We start from the raw sequence: 18,425 nt of genomic DNA, 5'->3' as shown, positions 1-18,425 counted from the left end.
TGGCCGCCGGCTCGACCTCTCCTACAATGTTAACATAAACCCAGCCGGCCTCCCAGTTCAGCCGTAACAGGCCCCGCTCATCCGCCAAAGTGGAGTTATTAAAGAAGTCGTCCATTCACAATTCAAGCAAACACATTTTAGAGAAGTTTTTGGCCTGAAACACACACATAATTTCCTCTCTCCTCCCTTTTTGCGCGTATAGAATTGGCTTCCTGTGGTTACACTTGAGTATCCCTACATTTGACTTTAACAGATTTGGGAAAGAATAGTTGTCATTTCTCCCCGATCGCTGAATTTAAGTACGTTTAGCTGAGATTTCATTTGCATTCCTTCTGGGAGTTACCATGAATTTAGTGCCTGTTCCTTCAACTTGAAACTCGAGTATCAAAACGAGCTAGGTGGTTCTGAGTCAAGGGTTAGACCAAGGGTAGGGTGGTCAAGTGGATGGCGTGGGCTGCGCAACAGTAGGAGCAGGCTAAAAACAGGAACTTGAAAACAGCTGCGCTTGTTCGCAGGGTCAGAGAAAGTCAAGGGGGCGCGTCGCCTTCCTCACCCGGACAATTTTAGCGTTTTTTGCAACCTCAGAATTTTCCAAACCGCTTTCATTTGTTTTTCAATTAAAATGCAAATCATTCGCTTTCAAACACAGCCCCCCCCCCCCAATATACTGTGCAGAGATGCGAGGCGGGAGGCGTCGCTACCGCGTATTACGTGTTCTACTTCTAGGGGTTGTTTAGCAATGTCTGACTTTCTTAGGTCGGGGGCAGAAAGGCGTGCAGGTTCCTCGAGGGAGAGTAAGTCCTGACTCTTTAGGGCGTTTTCAAGCCGCCTGTGAGAGACGTCCCAGACCAGAAACGTGCCTCCCGCATCAGCATCGGTATCTGCTCCTCCAGGACCGGTCCCGAAGGTGGTTTTAGCTCCTCAGGGGCAGGGCCACCTCTCCCTGAGAGTTACAGGGGCAGCCCACCCCTCCGGGGACGCCCTCGCTCCTCCGCTCCCAGCCGGAGACAGACGGAGCAGATCGATGACAGCCAGCGCCGGCGAGAGGCCCCCGCCTGCCTTCAGCGCCGCGCAGTGTGCTCCTGGAATACACGCTGCCCCACCCCGGATTCAGGCGCCGGGGTTCACCCCCGGGGATCGAGGTACACAGACCCCAGGATTTTTTTTATTGTTACAATGAAGAACAGTGCTGCTATTTTAATTCCACAACGTGAATGATAAATAAAAGCAAACAACGGAGACTTCTTACTCGCACCCAGCTTTACAACTATTTACCGATGGCAGTTAACCGGGAGTTGGGTTGAGTTCAATCTCTCTCTGTCTCTCTCTCTGATTTTTCTGTCTCTTTACCGCATATAAGATACTAAATTTATAATGGGAAAATGTTCAATTCTTTCCCAGGTCACAATATTTACATGAAATAAGGGGGAGTCGCTTTTTGAAATCGGAGTCTTTGGAGACCACTAGCCTCCTTCTCTCTCCATTCCTACCTAGTTCTTGAGAATGCGGTGTCCTGGGGGATGTGAGGAGGTCGCTGGTGGCCCAGGCGGGGAATTCAAGTGGTAGATTGTGTGCCACCGCCGGGCCGGAGTCTCCAGAGGCGGGAAAAAGTTTCGTTTGTAACGAAGCGAGAGGCCTCAGCAGCCCGGGCCAGGGCCCGGCTCCGCGCGCTACCCTCCTGCCGCAGTCTCCCGGCTGAAGTGGTTTAGACCCACAGCGCAGCAGAGCATCCTGGCGGGGGAAATGCAGACGGTCCCCACACTAGCTCTCTTCTTGCTCGACCCAGCATAATTCACGTTGGATTTAGCCCAGTCTGAAAGTTAGTGAAGAAGGGTGGAGAGGGGAGAGGGGGACCAAATAAGAACAACACTACTTTTATCTCAGAAGTGAATAATAAAGGATAAACAACAACAACAAAAATAAACTCTCAAGCTCAAGTTGCCACCCTTAAAAGCCCAGTGTTTTGGAAACGAAGGTTATCGATGCGGAACAAGCCGTCTCGGCTTTCGGTGCTTGGCACTCGTCGCCAAACTCCATCCCTGGGTGGTGCCGCCCACGTTTTATTCTTGAGCTATTTATTTCTATTTTCTGCAAATTAAGTTTGACTTAATGATCTCACCCAAATTGTTGTAGTGACCACCTCGCAATGGTGCGTTACTTTAACATCCTGAAATCTTAAAATTGTGCAAGGGTCTTCCTCCTCACGTACACAGCTCAACCCTGCCGGGAGTTTAAAGATCGCCAGGGATGGAAAGAGATTGCAAGGAGTAAGGGAACCACTGTCCAACTTCTAAACCCTGGACATCCCGTCACCACAGCCCCAAAGCCAGGACATCTCCATCTCCCGAAACAACTCTGGCCCCCCTCGTTGGGCAGGGGCCAGAGTTTTGGAGAAGGTTTTCAAAAATTTACCGTCCCCGGGAGATACCCAGATACTTCTGTAGCTAAAGACTACACCTCAATTTTGGTGATTCTGGTCCCGTGTAAACTTAAAACAAATAATACCAATAATCAAAGAGGAGAAAAGTTAAAAAAAAGAAAAGCTCACTGCTCTTGGGTCTAAACACCACACGAGAAATAAATATTCCCATTATGCTGATTCCGTTCCCTGCGAATCGAGTAAACCTATAAATGATAACATCGCGGGGGGGACCCAAGAATGAAAAGAAAAACGAAGGAGAAAGAACAGAGAAGGAAAGCGGGAGATGGCAAAGATGGAAGAGGACGATCCTTCGGCCGACAAGGGGATTAAGGACATCTATAGGCTTAAGGAGCAACAAATTAATTTACACAATTCTGGGAGAGCCCAGATGGCCTTTAATTAATCCCTTCAAAAGAAGGAGCGGGGCCAGGGCTGCGCCGGCTGCCTGCTCCGTTAGCTCCATTTTACAGGGGACCAGACTCTGCTCGAGGTGAGGCGTCGCGAGCTCGCGGGGGAAGGGGGGCAGGGAGGGTGACGCGAGCGAGCGAAGGGGGAAGAGGGGGAAGAATATGAACTGCTTTTTCCATAAATGGGCTGGGTTTTCATTATTCTTCTCTTTAAAAAGTAATACTCTCTTCGCCTCTGCTCCCCCTCCCCTGTCCCATTTTATTTAACACAATTAATTGAGGCGTCCACTGGCCCCGTGGCGGAACCGCACCACTCGCCAGGTCCCGCCCCCTGGTTCCGCCCACAGGAGGGATGGAGGCGGGAGGGGGCGGGGACAAGGCGGGCGCGGCCATACGGCTCGCCCTCCTCAGCCAATCACAGGGCTCGGCGCTCCCGAGTGGGCGCGCCCCAGAGGCGTCGCGAGGCCCAGGGCTGCGCGCTATTGGAGACGGTGGTCACGCCCCCGGCCCGCACCCAGCTCCTTGGCCCCGCCCCTCCCGGCCGCCTCCGAGTGACGTCGTTCAAAGTTCTCATTTTGGACCCCCACTTCCCCCTCCCTTTCGTCCCCCAGCTAAAGAGGGGTAGGGAGTGATGCAAATGTTTTATTACCTTTGAGAGCTTCATCTGAACTGTCAGGCCCGGAGGGAGAGAGGAGAGGAGAGAGAGGGAGTGCAAGAACCGCGGAGAGGGTCAGCTTGGCCAGAGGACGGGACTTAGAAGAGCGAAGCCTGTAAAGCCGCGAGGAAAATGCGAGAGAGGAGAGGCAAGGGCGGAGAGTGAGAGGAAGCGAGGCGCCCGGGGGTGGGGCGGGGGTCGCCAGGCCCGTTTGCAGAAGTGGATAGACGAGCGGAGCCGTAACTGAAGCCGTCAGACTTTTCACACTTGGTCTTTGTTTTTCCGTGTGGTGGTTTTTTTTCCCTCCTCCTTTTTCTTTTCAGTATTGCAACTCGAGTGCCCCGTGGCCCAGAGGGGAAGGCGGGTCGGCGCGCCGACTCCGGGAGCCGCTGGGTTGTGGCACTGCCCTTTCTGGCGCAGCAGCCCCGGGCAGCGCTGGCGGAGGAAGCCCGCCCCGAGGCGAGACCCTCCCGCGGCTGGATGCGCCCTCTCCCCGGGCGCGGCGGGCGCCGAGTGCGAATCAGCCTCGCGGCCCAAAGAGCAGGGCGTCCGAGCGAGGTTAGAGGAGAGCATCGGGAGGAGCCTGGCGTCCTGTGAACCTCCCCAAAGAAAGCGAGCCAGCCGCCACATCAAAGTGGTGATTCGGTGACTCTTAACTTTGTTACAAACTCTCTGGGGCCGGCTTGGGTTTTGTTTTGCTTGTTTCCCGAGGGGAGAAGATGAGAAGTAGAGCACTTTGAGCGGCGAGGAAAAGCGAGGAGAGAAGAGACCGAGGTTGAATCCAGGACTGGAGGAGCGAAAGCACAGCCAAACCCAGCCGGACGCTCGCTGGTCTCGGCGGCCACCGCCTCTCGAGTGGCGTGTTTGGACATTTCTGCTGCGCAGCTCCGAGAGCAACTCTCGGCGGCGGCGTTCTCGGCGCAGTTGGCAGGTCGCCTCCGGGTGCGCCGAGCGACTCCTTGCTCGCGCCCTCGGCTCTTCTCGCTCCTCTGAGCCCCGCCGGGGGCTCCGGCCGGCGCCCTCGCTGCGTGGCTGCGGGCTCCGGCCTGGCCGTGGGATGTTAGCGGTGGGGGCAATGGAGGGCACCCGGCAGAGCGCGTTCCTGCTCAGCAGCCCGCCCCTGGCCGCCCTGCACAGCATGGCCGAAATGAAGACCCCGCTGTACCCTGCCGCGTACCCCCCACTGCCCGCTGGCCCCCCTTCCTCCTCGTCCTCCTCGTCCTCCTCATCGTCGCCCTCCCCGCCTTTGGGCGCCCACAACCCAGGCAGTCTGAAGCCCCCGGCCGCGGGGGGGCTCTCGTCCCTGGGCAGCCCCCCGCAGCAGCTCTCGGCCGCCACCCCACACGGCATCAACGACATCCTGAGCCGGCCCTCCATGCCCGTGGCCTCAGGGGCCGCCCTGCCCTCCGCCTCGCCCTCCGGTTCCTCCTCCTCCTCTTCCTCGTCCACCTCCGCTTCCTCCGCTTCGGCTGCTGCCGCCGCGGCCGCGGCCGCCGCCGCCGCCGCCTCATCGCCAGCGGGGCTGCTGGCCGGCCTGCCCCGCTTCAGCAGCCTGAGCCCGCCGCCGCCGCCGCCCGGGCTCTACTTCAGCCCCAGCGCCGCTGCCGTGGCCGCCGTGGGTCGGTACCCCAAGCCGCTAGCCGAGCTGCCCGGCCGGACGCCCATCTTCTGGCCAGGAGTGATGCAGAGCCCGCCCTGGAGGGACGCGCGCCTGGCCTGCACCCCTCGTGAGTACGATCGCCCGCGCCCGGTTGTGCGTCTTCTGCCCGCTCTCGGGTCGTGGCCCGTGGAGTGCATGCGGGTCAGTCCACCGTCTTGCCTCCCCAGTAGTTTGGCAGCGCTGAAATCGCACGTTTTAGGCGGGGCCAGGACATTCGGCGAGGGATTGTCGCTTTCCTCAGCTTGCGTGGTTGCATCCAAGCGCCCCCCTCTCCCCAAGTCTTGGGCACGCCTCGCGGAGCGGGTGTGCATGCGTTCGCGTGGAACACAACGCGGTGCGGGGCGTATGTCTCATCTGAGGCCCGAGCTGCTCCCGGAGTGGCCCGGCCGGAACCGCAAGCCTGGCCTGGGTTAAAGAGGTGGGGAGGGCAGGGAAGGCCACTGCTACCCCGCCCGCACCTCTGCTTTCCCGGCGTCTGCCTGCCGGCCAGGGCCCCATTCTACCTTCGCCAGCCTAACTGGCCTCCTCTCTGTGAACCGGTGGGGACCGGCAGCGACGAGCTGTCCACATCTTTGAGCCGGAGCGCATGTATTTAGAAGTACGTCTCGGCTCAGGGTGTCCCCACCTCACCTCTTCGCCTTCGCCCCCCGAGTACACTCGGCCCAGGTGCGCCCATTGGAGACAGGCCCGCGGCCCGCGGAGGAGGGCGAGCCCCAAGTCACTTCGGGCCGCTCCCCACCGCCGGGCCCTCGCTTTGCCACCTGCCTCGGCCCCGGGGCGCCGGGAAGCCTTGGGCCCGGGCATACTGAGGGCCATCGTAACACGAGAAAGAACCGCAGGAAGAACGAGGTGACGGGACAAGGACGGGGAAAATGCAGCATCCCGCGGAGACCTTGCTTGAAACCCAGTTGCCCCGGGATCACTCTGATCTTTTGGGCAGGTGGCCACCGCGCCGCGGAGGCTCCCAGCCTCCCAGGTGGCCTTTGGAGCACAGCCCTGGGTCCTTTGCTCGCTCTATTCTTTGCATTTGACCGAGTCCCCAAAGTTTCGTCTAAGTCTCCGGACCTCTTCCGTGTGGCTGAGCGGCAGTTCCTGAGGGAAGTTGCGGGAACCAAGTGGAGGCTCCCCTGGGAAGCCTCGGGACGGAGGGCGGCCCGGGCGGGTGAGGGTGTCAGGGAGAGGCTATTGTATTCGTTTGGACTGCCGTGTAGGGGCCGCCAACAAAGGCGGCGCCCCCTCCCCCTCGGCCGCAGCGGCATTAGACTTGGAGGCGATTTCAATCTCTTGTGTGCCAAAAACAAGGCGTCCTTTGTTGCGCGGACACAGGTTAGGAAAGCGTTCAAGGAAAAGAACTAGGCATCCTCATGCAAAGGCTCCGGGGCCAAGCGAGCCCCGACTGGAGGAAAAGGCGCGAGGGGCCTTGTTCCCCGCACTCTTCCATTGACCGGGGCCTGGCTAATCGGCTCCAGCAAACTTGAGCAGTGCGGTCCCTGGCTGTCTGACATCGGGTTGGGCAGAAGGTTATTTACTGCTGCTCCAAACACACCCGGCTTTTTCAAAACAGGTGGGCATAAAAAGGCCAAGGGAGACGCGCGGTGGGACTGGAGGCGCCACGACGTTTCTGGTGCCCACCGCGGAATAAGCTTTCCTTTCCCACCAAAACATTGTTTATCGAGTTCGTTTCCTTTCAGTGGAGCCGCTTGTCACCGACTGTTATTCTCCTTCCCTTGTTTATCTGTTCTCGCAGATCAAGGATCCATTTTGTTGGACAAAGACGGGAAGAGAAAACACACGAGACCCACCTTCTCGGGCCAGCAGATCTTCGCCCTGGAGAAGACTTTCGAACAAACGAAATACTTGGCGGGGCCCGAGAGGGCTCGCTTGGCCTATTCATTGGGGATGACGGAGAGTCAGGTCAAGGTGAGTGGACCTTGCAAACCTCGAGGGATAGACCCCTTCTCCGCCACCCCTCCCCCTCCCCCGCGCGCTCCGCGCACACGCACACCAAACTATAAACAGCAGCACGGGGGGTGCGTGTCTGAGGGGCCTGGGGAGAAGACGAGATAAGCAAAGGGGGTGGAGGTGGGGGTTACAAAGGCTCTGGGGTCTCCCGGGCCGGCAAACTGTTGATGAACAAAAGGAATCAAGCCCCTGCCTTTGAAATTAGGTTAATCAAGATAGCAGAATGTGCTGGGTGAACTCGCCATTATTAGAGAATAAAAGCCTTACCGAAATATCAGCCCCGAGAATAGATTGGACCAGTTAGATAGCTTCTATTTATGCTATTTGTAAGGATATTCAAGCTTTTGTTTGTCAATTCAGGCTCCACTAGTTATATAATTTCCTAATGTAGATCAGCATTATAGTGCTATTATATTAACTTGCGAGTTAAAAAAAATAAATAAATCCACAGGATCTAATCACTTAGCACAGATGAATCTGCTTTTAGTTTAGCTGAAAGCAATCACTTTGGAATAGTAATTTTCCAAATGAATTGACAAGATTATTACTGTATTATGAAATTGAATTCTGTTTAAAATAAGTTTTTCAACAGATATAAGATATTTTATTGTTTGTGACAACAATTTATAATTAAAATGTCACTTAGCTTCTAATTGACTTGCACAGTGTATTTCCAGGGAATCACATTTGAGACATCTTTCCCTGAAAAATAAAGGGATTGAGCCAGCTAGATAAATTAAATCTAGTGGTTTCCTATATTTCTAGTATTCTCTTTTGTTCCTCTTCTTCAGTTTATTATATTTGGGGTTTCTTTTTGGTGTGTAAGTCTGTTTTCATTAGTTATATTGTTGCTCTTTAAATTAAGTAGGAATAACATTAGCCATTTCTGCTGGTTAGAGTGTATTTCCCCTTGGAGGAGCATCATAAAATGCATTTCAGGAGTGATTTTGTATGTGACCATTAGAATATCATCACAGTTAAAATTATTTTTGCAGTGGTTGGTACAGAGCCTACCACAGTAATCTGGGGGTCTTCATTTGTCACCATAAATATGTCTGTGTGGCTAAAAGTGAATTATTATAGCTGTATAAAGAAAATAAAAATCACTTTCTTAATTCTGATTCTCTAGATAAGATACATAACGGATGAGAAAATGGTTGAGAAGCATAAGAGAAGATAATTCAATATATTTGAGAAATTGTTTTCTTATTGCTCAAAATATGTGTATTAAACACGGTGTCAAACATAGTGAATAGGCCTAAAGTATTTGTATATAAAAAGAACGTTTTGGGAGAAACAATATTAAAATAATATTTGAGAGAATAGGCATGCTAATAGTGGGAAATAATGTAATCCTAATAATGAGAAATAATGTACTTGCAAAATTTCACTCTTAAAAAATAACTGATTAAAATTTTAGCCTTGACTTTGGTTTTATGAAAAACATTAAATCAGAAAGACAGAGAGAAAGAGAAAAAGAGAAACTACTGTGATGATTTTGACTGAGCTATTAAATATTTTCATGCATTTATGTTGGTTTATCATTAGTGATTTGAGGTTTCTGTTTTAGCAGTTTTTTTTTAACTTTACATCATACATTCCAAGTGTAAATGGGGAGGGGTATTTACCTACCATGTTTGTGTGTATTCAGTCCTCCTGAGACAAGTGAAACAGACAAATATCCAAAAACGAAAAGGAGAGCAGAGGAAATTGGGGTAAATGCTGTGCCTTCTTCCACAAATCACACGGAGAAAGAAAGTACACTTCAGCTTGTTTGAAATATCTTAATTTAAGAAAGAAAATGACGAATAAAATCACAGTCATTATGGCAACTTGACGAAGGGGAAAAGTTTTCTACTTCAAACTAGAAAGTAGGAAAGCGGACTCATTTTTAGGGAGACTCATTTTAAGTTTCCAAGTTTTTTCTCTTCTGAGAAATCGCTCACCGACAACCTCAATACTCGTGTGTTACAATCGCTATGGCAACGGCAGTTTGTTGGTGCCTGTTACTCGGAGGAACCTGGGGCGGCCGAGACTGACTGACGGCCCAGACAAGGGACGTCTCTGAGGGAGGGCGGCGAGCCGTCAGGGGCCCGCCGCAGCGACAGCTGATGTGGGAGAGGTGGCGTCGCGGCTCTGCTCGCGTTAAACTCCTTCCGCCCTTGTCTCCCCCTCCTCCCCTTTCCCGGCCCCCAGGTCTGGTTCCAGAACCGCCGGACCAAGTGGAGGAAGAAGCACGCGGCCGAGATGGCCACGGCCAAGAAGAAGCAGGACTCGGAGACCGAACGGCTCAAGGGGGCCTCGGAGAACGAGGAGGAGGACGACGACTACAACAAGCCCCTGGACCCCAACTCGGACGACGAGAAGATCACGCAGCTGCTGAAGAAGCACAAGTCCGGCGGCGGCGGCGGCGGCGGCGGCGGGCTCCTGCTGCACGCGGCCGAGGGCGAGGGCGCGTCCTGAGCGCCCGCCGCCGCCCGGGCCCCGCGGCCGCGCCCCCCCCCGCCCCGGGCGGCGGGGCCCCGGCAGGTGCGGGGCCCTGTGCTGTTTTCTGAGATGTACATATCTATTTTTTTAACTTAGAAGTGGAGGGGTCGGGGGTGGGGGGTGAGACTCGGGGGTCGATAGAAGGCAGAAAGGAGCACGAAACGCACCGCATCAGTAACGCGCCTGAAACTCGCAGCGGACCTCCCTCCGCGCCCCGCTCCGTCCCCCAGACCCGCTACCGGGGCTCCATCTCCACCCTGCCTTTGCCCCAGACAGCGGCGCGGGGCGCGGAGAGGTGTTCTCGAAGGGTCGACACCCACCGCGCAAGAGACCTCGGAGCCGCGCGGGCGGGCGGCCGCCACAGATGGGAAGAGGGGCGGTCCCCTCCCCCCCCCCCCCCGACTGCTGTGCCGAGTCAAGTAACCTGTTGAAGGCTCTTTGTAAATAAATCGTGAGTCACACTGACTAGAAGTTACTTTATTGTGAATATTTAAAATGTAAAATGGTTTTTGGATTTGGTATAAAAAGATGGACCTCCTTTTTCCTCCCTTACCCTTTTAAGAGCTTTTCAAACCACACGTTCCCTTTTTATTTTGAACTTAATTTCAGAAGCTAGAAAAGAATCTCCTCACACCCCTCTCCTCCCGCTCTCCTCCCCGGGTCGGATTTGTTCGTCTCTCTTTTCGCGTCCTCCCTTCTTGCTCGTCCCTGACCACCCCCTGGCCCCGCGCCCGGCTCCCTCCTCCAGGACTTGAAGTAGAAGACGTGGGAACCAGGAGAAGCTTCAGACCTGCCTCTCGGTTCCCCTCTGAAATTGCACAGTCGTTTGTTGCTATTTATTAGTGATTTAAAGAAAGTGTTGGGGAGGGAGGGGCTACAATAGCTTGTATTTAATTTAACTCCTTCCTGATAAAAATGCGTGTTAAAGTAGATGGTGGGAATTGTTACATCTGCTCTGGGTCAGAAACAAAAATCCATTTAGTTGCTGTAATTGAATTTGAAGTGTTTTGTATCATAAGAATACTCTAGACTATGTAAATTGTTTTCTTTTTTAAGCTAATAACGGTGATATATTAGCGTCTTTAACCTTTATTAATTTATATAAAGAATTCGGTTTGTAAAGAGAAGAAAACCCCCTTTGCAAGACCAGTTAAATGTAATGCACTTTCTGTTTCAAAGGATAAATCAAATTAAAAAACAGTTTGAAGACGTCTGTTGCCTTGAATGAAAGGGTACAGATCATCTGATCTCATCAGAGATCTTAAATAAAAGTCAAGACCACAAAATTTTTATATTGGTTTCTTGGATAAAATATGTTACTGTATTATTTATTTTTTGTGGGGGGAAGAGTGGGGTCCCATCTCCACTCTCCTGGATTGGGAACATAAAAGAAATACAGCCCCACTCATAGGGCTTCTTGGAGAGACTTGTCTAGCAAGCTGCTTCTGATGTCTGTGTTGTCTAATTTTTTCCTGCTCGCTTTTTCTTTTGCGAGGAAGTCCCTAGGGGGTTTTGGGAAAACCTCATTTCCATATATCCGAGATAGCTCCTCAGTGGAGCCCGGCTCACTTAGCTGAGAAGAGGCGCGGGCTCGCTGTCGCAGCAGCGCTGCTGTTTGATGTGGACATTTTCCCCTGTAGCTTGTAAGAATGCAGAAGTTGGTGGAAAGAGAGGAACCCTGATTTGGCTAAACATTACAATAAAGAAGAATTTAAAGAAAGCTTCTAACTTAGGTGAAAGTCTTTAGGGTTAAGGAAGCAATGTCACAGCTTCTGCAGCTGAATTTGCGGGGGAAAAAAAAGGGCATCGCAGGGAGAAGGCTGTACCTTTTTGTTTTCAGATACTCAGTTATAGGCTCAGTGAAATATAGGTATCCCCTTAGTGTTTCAGGTTAATGAGCTTGTGTTCAAAGAGAGAAAAAGCAATAGAATTCAGTAGATTCTTCAGGCTAGTGTTAGGTAAAGAAAGTGTGGGTCTGTTTTGTTCCTTTGAAAATAAAAAATGGTGAAAACTGGGGATGAAATTGTCTGAAAGAAATTATTGTAGAATATATTCCTGATGACATGGTTTAATGGAAAGAAAGGATGCAAATCTGCCCTATTTCTTTTCTTTAGTTTGTAAAGTTCCCAATAAGTTTTAAACTTCTGAATTTCTGCATTCTTAGCAAGACTAAGATGTAGAGAGGCAGCTATTTCAAAAGAGACTTTGCTGTGCTGGGGTGATGCAGTTTAAATCCTGGCTGTAAACAATAAGAACTTGCCTCCTTCCTTTCTTCTTTCCTTCCTTCTTTTCTCCGTCTCTCTCTTTCTCCCTGTCTCTCCCTCTTCCTCTCTTCCTCTCTCTCTCTCTTTTAATGAAGGAACCTGGGGCGGGGGGTTAGTCTGTTATCCTAAAACTGCACTTGATTATCTGTTAATTTATAACAAATGAAAGTCTCTTATCTTCTTTATTATTTTTACCTTCACTCACTCCTCTTCTGCCTTGAAAAGCCAAGCAACTTTTTATTTATTCTTTCTTCCTAAGAAAAGAAATAAAAAATCCACAGGATAATTAGAAATGCTATTCCTGGGATATAATAAGAACTATTATTATTATTATTAGTGGTAGTAATGTAGTAGTATCAGTCATAGAAAACTTGAAACTAAGATTGAAGCTTTTTCTCAAGAAGTACATAGGATTATAGTATTTATTCCAAGTTGGAAATGTGGAAAGACGTCTCTTCCAGTTCCTTTAGGAAGCATTCCCTCTGAGCTCTTCACCTTTACATTTGGAGCCTCTGAGAAGTGTGAAAGCTGGTGGCCTGACCTCCACCTTCCAGGCAGATAAGCAGAGGGCAGTCAGGGTCTGCACACCTGCCAGCCTGAGGGCTGACGTGCTTGAGTTGTGTAGGTAGCAGCCACAGTGGGCTCTGGGGCCATGCTGCACTGGCATTCCTTCCTTTCTTCCAGTTGACTGCAGCAGTGACTTGAGGTTTCCAGTTAATTTACTTTCACCTAGGATTCCAGCTGGCCACCAGTTGCAACTGGCCGCATAAAACTGAGAATGAGGGAGTGGGTGGGGGCCATGTTACTTAGGTGTCCCTTTATCCTGATTGTTTTGGTTTAGTTCTGTGTGTATCAACAGGAATGTTTCTCCTAAGACTTAGCACTGGGGAAGCTAAGGAAACACTCTTCAGCTCAAGCAAGAGAGAGTAAGAATCATTTTTCATTTTGGCCCAAAATTTTTATGGCATTAACCAGCCACCAGCATCTGATTAAGACTTGCAACCAGTCATTACAGCTAAAGGGGTCATAATTTAAAAACAAAAAGTAACAGCAAGTGACCTGCTGGACTACTGCTTTTATTTTTTTTTTCAGTTTTATTGAGATATAATCGACATATAACATTGTATAAGTTTAAGTTGTACATAATGCTTTGATATGTGTATATATTGTCACATGATCAGCACAATAAGTCTAGTTAACATCCATGACCACACACAGATAGAACTGTTTTCCTTGTGATGAGAACTTTTAAGATCTGCTCTTTTAGCAACTTTCAAATATACGATACAGTATTGTTAACGATAGTCACCATGCTGTACATTACATCCCCAGATGTTTTCTACCTTTTGACCACCTTCACTCATTTTCCCCACCCCCTACTCAACCTCTGCTTTTAAAAATGCTTACAGGCAACAAAATGTCAACATGGAGAACAAAATGAGCAAAACAAGGATTTGTGTGTGTGTGTGTGTGGTGAAAGGGAGGGTAAACTCCTTTTTCGTTTTTGTTTTATATCGTGTGTGTTTCTTTTCCTAAAAAGGAAAAGTCAGTGAGGTTGGTGAGGGATACAGGGTGGAAGGGAAGGGCCCTCTATGTGTCTCTCAGATGGCCCAGTAGCATTCACAATTCACAGCTCCTACTCAGTTATTTTCCCAGCCCCCAAAGTCCAAGCTCTGTTTCCTAATTGGTGATTAACCTTCTCATTGGTTCACATTCAGAGGATTCTGTAACTTAAAGCTCTACGCCGCCTTTCCCAGAAGCTGTGGTTTACTGAGTGGCTTTCCAAGCAAGTGAACACTTTATCCACTTTTCCTTTCCCTACTTGGGAAACAGTGGGAAGCGGGGGAACCAAAAATCACTCATCATTCTCTGGAAAGATGTGCATTTCCTCATTGCTCAGTGCAGGCAGTTTGAATTGGAGGACAGCTCTTCTCGGAAATACCGTACTACGCACCAGAATCTGAGGGTGCATTTGACACCTTTTGGAGCCTAATGTCATGTACATGCATGAGTATGTTATTAGACCAGCATCAACGTGGACAGATTCACACTGTCTTGTCCTTTAAGCTGGTCATCAGCCCGCGCTCGTGTGCGCGCACAAACACACACACACACTGGAGAGGTGAAATTCCAGTTGGGAACTCCTAGCACTGAATAGCTTAAAGAGACAGTGACTCCTTTGTCAATCATTGACAATAGGATCCTGTAATAACAACAGAGGTAAGCGGTAGATTTCATCTATAAACTCTGTTTTAGGCTAATCTGAACAGCTTTCTCTGCACTAAATTCCACCCCCCTTACCACACACACACAGATACATGCAAAAAGTGCTCTTCTCCCCTCCTCAGTATGACGTTTTGGGAAAAAGGCCATTTCCTCAGTACTCTTCTTTTTTTGCCAGGACAATGTGTATTGTGTTCTGCAGCATTTAGACTGCAAGCTTCACAGAGAAATATACTCTCCCTCATGTAGCCCTTTTTAAGATCTGCAGAAAACACAAGAATATAACCCCCCCATATATTAGTGTAAAGCTTGACTGAGGAGTAGAGAGACGGTGTAAGGGGGATGAGAAAAGGGATGGGGTATTTTCCTGAAGTTTAGCCTTCAGCATTCCATAGATTGGCTTGGGGTTGTTCCACAAACCAGAAAGTTCATCTGAGAGCCTCAGCTCACTCTCTAGTCTTCCTCTTTGATCCAACAGATGATTCACCCCAAAGATGAAATGTCTAGATATGCATCATTTGTTTTCTGGCCCGGACCAGACATTTTCATTGAATACTCCACTTGAAGACTTTAAAAAGTAGAGCATAATGTCTCCGTGGTGTTTAACATCTACTGGGGCCTGGCCAGAATTCTGAAGTAGAGGCTTCATCCAAAGCTTCTATTTTAGTATACTTTGAATAATAAGAGCCAGTTTGGATGAAGATACATTCAAAGATGGATCCCTTCCTCAATCTAGGGAAAGAAGGAGTTTTTACTACACATATTACCTGTAGGTGCATATTATTTTTACAGTGGAGCCTTACCCCCCCCCCCCACAATGTTACGGCCTATGTCTGCCTTGGCAATGCAAAAGGAAATGTTGAAGTATAATTATCCCATATATTTGGTTATTACACAGAAAACAGATATATCAAATTGAGGAAGAAAACTAGCACACCTCTAAAATATGGTTTATTTTTGGAGGTGCATAAATTATGAAAAAACTAGCAATCATCAGTAAGGGACAAATTTTGTTTGAGACAAATCTGCTTGTGTAGATCACAGAAAGGCAAGGCTGCTGAAAATCCATTAACTTAGTTATTACCAGATGGTCTAATCACCTTCAAACAAAGGCATCCAGCAAGTGTTCATGCCTCCAATCTGAGCCCAGTACCTGGGTCCACAGTTTGTAGTCATTCCTCTAGTCATCATAGGTAGCTTTGGTCCTTGTGAAGAATTTTGTAAACCTTTTTTTTTTCCTCTGGATTTTTCTTCTTTCCTCTTTGTGTTCTTTACTTGGTCTCTAAGGATTTGCGTAATTTTCTCCCAAATCCAAATGGTCCCAAGTGAATGAGAGGGTCTGAGAAATCTTTGATCTTTGCCGCAATCAGGAGATCACATAGTGGTTGGGAGTGGGACCGTGGAGCCAGATTTTCTGGTGCGAATTGCAGCTCTACCACTGACTGGTTGTGTGATCTTGGTCAAATGACTCTACTTCTCTCTGCCTCAGTTTTCTCATCTGTAAACTGCAGATGATAATTGTATCTAATTCATAGGGTGGTTGGGAAAATTGAATATATGTGAAGTTCTTAGGACAGTGCCTGGCACATAGTAGGCTATGGAAGTCTTAGTGATCACTATCGTCATCACCATCACCATCATCATCATCTTGAAAGGTCCAGTCTCAGGTTAGTCCTAGCTCGGGACCTGCTGTCTTGTGCAGGATAACTATTCAACTGAGGAAAGGTTATGAAAAGTGAAAGTGGGAAGAGAAATAGGAGAAAGGGAGATATATATATATATATATATATTTTTTTTTTTTTTTGCTGAGGAAGATTGGCCCTGGGCTAACATCCATGCCCACCTTCCTCTACTTTATATGTGGGACGTCTGCCACAGCACAGCTTGCTGAGCAGTATGTAGGTCCACGCCCGGAATTCAAACCTGGGAACCCTGGGCCGCTGAATCAGAGTGCCCGAACTTAACCACTATGCCACCGGGCTGGCCCCATGATATTTTCTTTTACGTGAAACTTAAAGCCTAATTACCTGTGGTGGTTTTCAAATATTTCCAAACATTCTTGAATATTCTTTCCTTTCCAAGATGGAGCCTAGTCCCCCTCTTCTTGAGTATGGATGCATTTGGTGACTTAATAGATAGAGTGCAGCAGAAGTGATGGTGTGTGATTGGGTCATAAAAGGCTCTGTGGCCTCCTCCTTGCTCTCCCTCTTGGATCACTCACTTGGGGAAGTCAGCTGCCATGTTGTGAGGACACTCCAGCAGCCCTATAGGGAGGTCCATTTGGTGAGGAATTGAGGCCTCTGCCAACAATCAGTCCTAATTTGCAAGGAGTGTAAGTGAACTCTGAAAGCAGATCCTCCAGCCCCAGTCAAGCCTTTGCATGACTGCAGCCTTGGCCAACATATTGACTTAAACCTTAGGAGAGGCCCTGAGGTAGACTCACCCATCTAAGCTCTCCAGGATTCCTGCCTCACAGCAACTGTGTGAGATAATCAGTGTTTACTCTTTTAAAGCATTACATTTTGGGGTACTTTGTTATATAGCATAGATAACTAATATACTATCTAACAGACCTATCTCTGTTCTGTGGATAAAGAGTAATGTAATGAAGGTAAAGACTCTTGAGGAAGGCATCTTTCATGATTATTTAAAGTCACTTGAAAATGCCACCAGAATGACCCCATGTGGTGTGAAAGAAGCACTGGGTAACATATCACCGTCAAAAGCCTTGAGCCCTAGTGCTGGTTTCTATTTCTTGCTGGCAACTTGACCCCTGAAAAGTCACTTAACTTCAGTAGGCTTCTGTTTCCTCATCTATAAAATTATCTTAATAATAATTACTGCCTCACAAAGTTGTTGTGAAACTTGAAAGCAAAGGGCTTTATCAAATATAAAGTGGCACACAAATGTAAGATGTGATGATTGCATCCTATGTATGGATGTAGTTTGGCTAAATGTGTCATACTGCTGTTTCCCAGGAAGGAATCAGACATAGAGAGAACCTGGATCTGGCTTTGCAGGCCAGCATTACTTATCTTCCCATAGAACATGCCCACAGACGCACTTCCAACTTTACTCTGGCTGGTCCAACGCTGGGAAACCAGGGGAAAAAAAGCTCAGGGAAAGGAAGGTACAAGGAGGAAGGGACTCTGGGTTCTGAGTTAGGACTGAGGGTTTGGAATTGCTCCCTTTACCTTTCCTTTGAGAACTAGCGACATAACTCTGTTTCCAAGATAGTCAAGGTGGCAAGAGGAGGTGAGTGATAGGTGTTGAAGCTGCTGTTGGCTACTTGGGATGAAGGCAGGCAGGCAGCAAGCCCTTAGAAAAACAAAGGAAGCGCCCCCCCCCCCCCCCCCGCCCCCCCCCCCCCCGCCATGTCAGGAGGGCTGGCTCTTGATTAAGAGGAAAGCTCCTGTAGACCTTGCTCCTTCCAGTGTAAGCTTGGGCATTACTTGCTAATAAAGTTGATAGGTAGAAGGTTCTTCTTCCCTGCCTGACTCCGCTACTCTTGCACACTCCTCCCAACACAGCAGAAGCAGAGAGAAGTCAGTGCATCAGGGTAACAGTAAACACTGCAAAACCAGTTGAAGACTTGGGCCTCATTGCCTCTGCTTGTAAGAAGCCATCCCAGTGCCTGCCTAGGTATTCCAATAAAGGCAATTACAAAGAGAAAAGGGACTGCAGAGGCAAATATGAAATCAGCACAGTGTCATTAATCTCCATGAGAGAAAGAGTTAGGCAGAAGTGGGTGACTTCAGGGGGTCTCGCTTTCAGCCACTTAGGTGACTGTCAGCCAGGACCCAGGCTCTATGTGGAAGGATCATGATGGTTTCCAGGTCTTCCTCCCTCCCTCCCTCCCTTCCCTCCTTCCCTTGTCTCACTCTTCCCCCTCTCTCCCTCTCCCTGCTCCCTCTCATTTCCTTTTTCCTCCCTCCCCTCCCCCTTCTTCTCAGCTGAGTGCTGTGTTACTTCCTCCAGGGGAAGAAGGTGCCTCGGAGAGACTTGAAAGGCCAGAGCGGGGGACAGTTTGGACAGAGCTGTAACTGTACTACCTCTTGGAAAACTGAAACCCAGAATAGTCAGAATGCAAGGGCACAGGATCATATGCTCCTGTTTACTGTTGTATCTCCAGGACATTGCACAGTGCCTGGCACACAGGGGGTATTCAAGGAATATTTCTGGAATGTGCATACCTGTGCACGTGCACGTGCAAGCGCGCACACACACACAACAACGAAACCACAAGGAACAGCATTCTCTTGAAGGTTTTAAAGAAAATGACAGATCTTTAATGCAACCCTTTCTCTTCTCCCAGCCTGAAGGCAGAGAAATGATCTCTAAGGTC

At 49.3% G+C, this 18,425-nt stretch overlaps 1 protein-coding gene across 1 annotated transcript; it reads left to right on the top strand.

Moving 5' to 3' along the window:
• Positions 1-4,535: 4,535 nt before the first annotated feature.
• Positions 4,536-9,569, top strand: NKX6-1 (NK6 homeobox 1). Its single transcript, XM_058546451.1, has 3 exons — positions 4,536-5,211; positions 6,892-7,064; positions 9,303-9,569. Exons 1-3 carry the CDS (start codon positions 4,542-4,544, stop codon positions 9,567-9,569), a joined length of 1,110 nt encoding a protein of 369 aa, XP_058402434.1. The 5' UTR covers positions 4,536-4,541.
• The last annotated feature ends 8,856 nt before the right edge of the window (positions 9,570-18,425 follow it).

This window comes from Diceros bicornis, chromosome 8, assembly GCF_020826845.1.
Source record: "Diceros bicornis minor isolate mBicDic1 chromosome 8, mDicBic1.mat.cur, whole genome shotgun sequence".
In the NCBI taxonomy this organism is placed as follows: domain Eukaryota; kingdom Metazoa; phylum Chordata; class Mammalia; order Perissodactyla; family Rhinocerotidae; genus Diceros; species Diceros bicornis.
The sequence above is the reverse complement of the archived record's forward strand: the minus strand, read 5'-3'. Positions and strand labels throughout refer to the sequence as shown.

Bases quoted from the DNA above. Each gene is read 5' to 3' on its own strand.
- NKX6-1 (XM_058546451.1), top strand. From the start codon at position 4,542: ATGTTAGCGGTGGGGGCAATGGAGGGCACCCGGCAGAGCGCGTTCCTG. The intron at 5,212-6,891 runs GTGAGTACGATC...CTGTTCTCGCAG, and splicing joins GCGCCTGGCCTGCACCCCTC to ATCAAGGATCCATTTTGTTG. The intron at 7,065-9,302 runs GTGAGTGGACCT...CCCGGCCCCCAG, and splicing joins TGACGGAGAGTCAGGTCAAG to GTCTGGTTCCAGAACCGCCG.